Raw genomic sequence first — 6,560 nt, forward strand, 5'->3', positions numbered from 1 at the left:
TCCCTAGACAATTCTCTGATCTCGCCTTCAGTTACTGCACACAACCTTGGGGTAACCATGGACAATCAACTGTCCTTCTCCTCTCACATTGCTAATCTGACACACTCATGTTGATTTCTCCTTTATAACATCAGAAGAATTTGTCCATTTCTTTCCACACAGGCCACACAGGTGCTTGTTCAGTCCCTTGTCATTTCAAGACTGGACTACTGCAACTCACTCCTGGCAGGTCTGCCTCTGAGCGCCATTCGTCCTCTGCAAGTGATCCAAAATGCAGCTGCACGATTGGTTTTCAACCTTCCTAAAATTTCCCACACCACCCCATTGCTGCGCTCCCTCCACTGGCTTCCTGTAGCTGCCCGCGTTAGATTTACAACACTGATGCTTGCCTACAAAGCCAAAAACGGACCAGCACCCATTTATCTCAAAGCACTTATCACACCTCGCACAGCACCACGCTCCCTCCGATCGTCTAGCACTGCTCGACTGGTCCCGCCATCTCTCAAGGTACAAGGAAGGCATGCATCGAGACTCTTCTCTGTTCTGGCACCAAGGTTGTGAAATGAACTTCCCCTAGATGTCCGAACAGCTGAGTCACTGGCAGTCTTCAAATGACGTCTAAAGACTTACCTCTTCATAAAGTACTTAAGTTAGCACTTACACAAAAAACAAACAAACAAACAAAAAAACTCCCCAACAGAGTTTTCGACTGATGGTATTCCTAGTTTGTGACCTAGTAAGCCAGTATCAGAATGTATTTTTGATAGACTTCAAAGCATTATTGTAAGTCGCTCTGGATAAGGGCGTCTGCCAAATGACATAAATGTAAATGTAAATTTAATGAAGTTAACCTAACTAACTAATGTTGTTGAAATTACAGTATTTAATACTAGACAATGGTATTTATTTCAAAATGTTAATAAATATTCCAAAGGAAATATATTTAAAGAGCATATTTCAAACTATGTTGTACATAGATAAGGCAATGTCCCTTAGGTCCCTAGGAGCTAAGAGATCCTAAAAAAACAAATTAGTTGGACATTTTCTCTTGAAGAATGCTGCTATTTATTAAACTGTTGTTCTTTTTGCTTTTGTGTTGATAAAATTGTAACTTTAAAATTTTACTTTAAAGTTTTTTTTTTTTTTTTTTATTTTAGCCGCCGAAGGACGTTTGTACGCATTGTGGATTGGTTTTTACAGATTGAATGTGATGTGTGCAAGTGATGGCACCACAGGTAATGCATACAAATGGACAAAGAGACATATATTTGTGCAATGACAAATTTGGAAATGTTATCTCTGTCTTTAAACCCTTTTGTCTTTGTATTCTTTATAGCGTAGTTTTTTTTTTTTAAAGGTCAGTTATTTATTTATTTATTTAATTTTATTTTTAAAATTTGCTTAATTATTTACTTAATTTACTTAATTAATGGTGTTTGCAGTAAAGAAGCAAACTTTCCTACTTGTTCTTATATTATCCTTTTGGTTAGTATTCATGTTAATGTTGTAAACGTTTTAAAATAATACGCATTTACATATTCCTATGCACTAAAGAAAAAAAGAAAAAGAGTAGGTCACTGTGAACTGATTTCAGTGGGTTTGATCATCTACCAATTTGAAATGTCCCTTTTATAATGAATCAAAATAGCTGACTGGTTCAATTATATTGCCAGACCTTGTGAGTTTGAAAAGCAATTACTTAAGAATTCTACAGTAGATTTAATTGATCTTTATTGTGAGCATTGAAAAGCTCACTGTGAACTGGTCTCAGTGAGGTTCATCATTTACCAATTTGAAATGTCCCTTTTATAATGAATCAAAATAGCCTAATTGTTCAATTATATTGACAGATCCACTAATTTTGAAGAGCAATAAAATTAAATTTCGACAGTATAATTCTACTTTCTACTTCATATTTCTAAATTAATTCATTTCTATTGTGAACATAGAGTAGGTCACTGTAAACTGATCTGAGGGGGTTTGGAATTTGAAATGTCCATTTTATTTCGGCAGTAAGTTGAAGAAAAATATTAATATTTTGGTTTCAGAGACTTCCTCTGTGAAATGATCAATCTATACTTTTAAAATTTTATTCATGGTTAGATTTATAATAAAAATAAATAAATAAATAAATAAAACTGTTTCTTAAATTATGTTTTTATTTTTATTTGCCTTAATGATTTGTAATGTCTCTATAAACTTGAGCGATCTTGCTCATTATTTAAAAGAAAAAGGCTGTGTAGGAGCTCGCGGAGTGTATAAAAGCGGCTAGATGAAACGCGGAAAGCCCTCTCTAGAGCCGGGGTTGGTTTGGCAGTTCTGGGCTGGGACAGTGCAGCCGTGCAGCGCATCTGTGAGCGCCGCAACCGTCTCTGATCCAAATCTAAGCGGGAAGCTGGTCTTGGCATGCGCGGATTCAAACGCGCTATACTGTCAGATTACAATTTATTTAGTATTTCTAGGTTTATGTGCGGTGACTATAAAACATTTAAATAGTATTAGTAAATATATACTAAAACTTACTCTTTCCACACAGTTCATTTATTACATAAATGTGTATATAAAATATATATGTATATTTAAATTTTTACTTAAGAAATTCTAGTTCTCACTGAATCTTAAAGGGATAGTTCACCCAAAAATGAAATTTCTGTCGTCAATTACTCATCCTCATGTCGTTCCAAACCCATAAGACTTTCGTTCATCTTCGGGACGCAAATGAAGATATTTTTTAATGAAACCTGGGAGAAGGTTTTTAGTTTGAAGGTTTTAATTCTGCACTGTAAAAAATAATGCGCTGAATTTACTTAAAAATATAGTGCATCATTTTTGCAAGCCACTTTTTAAGCATATTCCACATGGAAGTTTAAGCAATATTATCTAAAAAACCTTAGCTGGCAATGCCCAAATTTATGAGTTTCCCCACCAAAGATTTTACTTAAAATATTGTATCATGTCAACAAATAAATTTAAGCTTTTTAAACCTAAGAATTTAGGTTTACCTCATTATGCATTTTAAGCTCATTTAGATAAATTATTTTAAGTACAATCATCTTCAAAATCTAGGTAATGTTCCTTTACTTCTAATTAACTTTAAATTAAAATGACTTGAAAATTAAGAAAACTGGTGAAATTAAAATGTTTTTATTGTTATCCTTTCATCATAAGCTGTTACACAAACAATGTTATTGGTGATGAGAAATACATCACAGCATAAGTTTAATAACAGTTTGGTATCCATGGATAAAGTGCACTGAGTTTGTTACATGTATGCTGTATGGGTTGTGTGTGTATTTTGGTATGTGTTTGTATGTTGGAACATGTGTGTTTGTGTGCATGTTGTCTTTATATGTGTTAGGTGGTTGTGGACTGTACAACGTTGTGCACTATATTCTAATGTTCAACAGGCATTTGACAAAAACTGTGGCTGGAAATAAACATCACAGCAGCCCAGCCAATGTCTGAACAGGCAAATGTATGTGAGAGAGAGATGTTCAATTAACTGTGGAACAATTAACAACAATAAGTATCATCATGGGTGAAATGTGTGTGTGTGCGTGTGTGTGTGTGTGACTGGGGCGTGTACGTTTCTATGTGTGTGCATCACTATGTTTGATACCTGTGGGTATAGTGTTGAGTATGTTTTTTATGCAATCTATGTGCTGCTGTATGCGTGTATGCTTGCATATGTGTGTTTTGTGGGCCTTGTATTGGTCAGTGCTATGGCATTTAGTATGCTTTTGCAATATCAATATCAGGAAATATGCATCAAAGCAATAACAAATAACAATAACCAGCTACCACAAGCATCAACTTGACTATTCAATGAGAATTATTTTAACTGAACAACTTGTTCTTCAAAGACAGAATCTTTGGTGAAAGTTTTTCACTGTCTAGCTCAAGCAGAATTTTCTGGAAAAATTCAAATGTATACCTAAGTGTTTTAGGGTAACTCAGGTTCACAGCATACATCAGGCCAAATAGGGCAACACAGGCCTTTGCAACACCTGACAATCCTGACAGGACCTGAACACCTTCCAAGACTATTCCTGCCTCTAAAGGACTGCCATCCGCCGAGCCCCCTTTTGTGACAATCTTCAGTGTGTGCTGTGCGAGGTCATCTTGGCTTATTTCACCACGGATGTCCTGAACCAAAACAATTGAATAATAAATGTATGCGGTCCTATTTGTACACCTGTATGTACTAATACTAAATACATACACAACTGAACTTACTGATCAATGGAGCTATGCTGACAGACTGTTAGGCTAAAGTTAAAATGCCACTGATCATGGAGCAACGTCTTGTAACTTCACAGATAAAATTAAGAGAAAATGTATTCCTTTATCATATTTGTTGCTTGGGGACAAGGAGGAGTATGCAAAAATTCCTCCATATTGGTGTGAATCACATAAATACATACAGGAAGCATTAGGTTGCATTTGGGTGTAACCAGTTATTGACAGTAAGGGGGCAATAATTTTTTTACACACTGGGTGTTATATAACATGAAGCGTCACTTTTATGCATGCATAAGTTTTGGTTAAATATTTTCACAGGACTGTAGCACTGCAAAAACAGAAAAGTAACCATGTTCACTAACCGTGTAATGTGCAATGAGATGCTCAGCATTTTCAGAGAGGTACACAATCAAGCAGCATATCACTACCTCTCTACGCTTGTCCACGCCATCATCCTGAGGGCCAGCAGACAAACAAAAGCTTGTCAGTGACAAAATGACAGTATGCACTACACATCACACTGAACACCCACAGCTTAATAGCTCAAAAGAGGTATGTTGGATTTCCAGCAAATGATACCTGGTCCAGCAATTTCATAAAATTACGGATTTTGCACCCAGCACTTCCTCCCTTTGTGCGAAACAAACAGAGGAGCTTCTCCGTGTAATTGTCCAAGTTTCCTATAAATGTTGACTCCAGATCAACAGCAGTCAGTCTTTTGAATTCTTCTTCGATCTTCAAAGAAAGAGAGAATTAACAATGTCAACTCCAATTTCTGATGCATTATGAATTTTACAATGATGTTGACAAATACACCAATACCACATACCATAGTCAATTTCCATTACTAACTAAATCCGCCAACAGCAAAAGGACATTCAGTTGCATGAATGAAATACAAAATCCCCACAATATAAAACCTTCAACAACATACCTGAGTGCTATGAAATAATGCAGGCCATCTTTTCACCAGCTGCTCTATGGCTGGGCTGTCCTCAACTATTTCCTTCCTCCGACTTGAAAAAGTTCTAGCCATCATCTCATTAACGATCTTCCAATTATTCCTAATGTTGACCTCCCTAAGAAGTTCTACACGGATTTTCTCAAGATTCTGGGTTGTTTCTCCAGGCGGGTGTGGGGGGAGGTAGTTTAGTTCAGCTCTGCGTGGTTTTTTGACAGCAGCGGGCCTCTTGTGTTGTGATGAGTTGACAGCCAACTCTGGGCATCCAAGATATTTTAATTTTTTCCGGTAGCTGGCCATTTTGTTTTTAAGTCTTGACAGCCATCCATCGTACCCTGAAACAGATCCTGGCTCCTTGAGGCAAGGATGCTTTTCAATTAATGCCTGTGCAACAGAGCATATCTGTTTGCTGGTGGGATATGCACAATGCTGGAACATTTTCTTAACTAGTGTGTCAGCAACCTGAGATTTCACATTGTGATCATTGAGAAGAACTCCATTTTTGTGGAGATTTTCATTCCCAGACTTCAGAGTCAGCTCTGTATCATAAGGAAATTGAGGAATTTCAATACAGGATGGCCAATGTTGTGATCGCAGACCAGGACTTTTTGGAGGGGAAAGCAACACGGTGTCATCTGATGATCTGAACGAAACTGACGAGACAGCTGATGAGGCATCTGACGAGGCAACTGACGATACAACTGACAAGGCATCTGACGAGGCAACTGACGAGGCATCTGATGGTGGTGAAATGCTCTCAACTGTAGTTAGAGTCACAAACGCAGGTTCGACATAAACCACTTTAATGATGTCTTTGTCATTAAGATCTGTTGGTGTAGTCAAAGAGAAGAAATCCCCAAACTCTGCATCTTTATAATGCAGAGCAAAATTTCCAGTTAACTGAAATGTCTCTCTGACCACCATCTCCAGTTCTTTAATTGTATGCGGAATCCCAGAAGGAAGGTTGAGTTTGCGAATATCATGCTCATCGATAATCACACGTAACTTTGCAGGTCCAGACATTGTCGGAGTCTCTAAAAAATAGGTAAAAAAAAAAAGTGCAAAACATGATTTAGCATACATAACATGTTCTTACATAACCATTAGGAAATGTCAAATATGCCACTGATTTTTTTTGTAAGGACGCACAATTAATAAAAATTAACTCAGCTTAGAAGAAAATGTTAAGATGAATTACAGACATGGCAATTACTTAATGTTATCTGATTAAACAATAAGGTATAAGTGTGGCTAAGTATTAGGCTAACCCACATCTGAACATTGCTTACCTAAAATAGAACATTGATGTGGCGCTTCAGGGTAACCATACACTTCCCCCCCACAGTGTATGCAGCTA

General features: G+C 36.9%; 1 protein-coding gene across 1 annotated transcript; it reads right to left on the reverse strand.

Moving 5' to 3' along the window:
• Window positions 1–3,128: 3,128 nt before the first annotated feature.
• Window positions 3,129–6,226, reverse strand: LOC113539064 (sterile alpha motif domain-containing protein 3-like). The gene is made up of 4 exons (XM_026934622.3): window positions 5,177–6,226; window positions 4,822–4,977; window positions 4,605–4,697; window positions 3,129–4,146 (listed from the first exon to the last, which is right to left on the reverse strand). Exons 1-4 carry the CDS (start codon window positions 6,224–6,226, stop codon window positions 3,838–3,840), a joined length of 1,608 nt encoding a protein of 535 aa, XP_026790423.3. The 3' UTR covers window positions 3,129–3,837.
• Between the last annotated feature and the right edge of the window lie 334 nt (window positions 6,227–6,560).

Source organism: Pangasianodon hypophthalmus, chromosome 12, assembly GCF_027358585.1.
Source record: "Pangasianodon hypophthalmus isolate fPanHyp1 chromosome 12, fPanHyp1.pri, whole genome shotgun sequence".
Classification (NCBI taxonomy): domain Eukaryota; kingdom Metazoa; phylum Chordata; class Actinopteri; order Siluriformes; family Pangasiidae; genus Pangasianodon; species Pangasianodon hypophthalmus.

Bases quoted from the DNA above. Each gene is read 5' to 3' on its own strand.
- LOC113539064 (XM_026934622.3), bottom strand. From the start codon at position 6,226: ATGTCTGGACCTGCAAAGTTACGTGTGATTATCGATGAGCATGATATT. The intron at 4,698-4,821 runs GTATCATTTGCT...GCTGGCCCTCAG, and splicing joins TTATGAAATTGCTGGACCAG to GATGATGGCGTGGACAAGCG. The intron at 4,147-4,604 runs GTTAGTGAACAT...GTTTTGGTTCAG, and splicing joins ATCTCATTGCACATTACACG to GACATCCGTGGTGAAATAAG.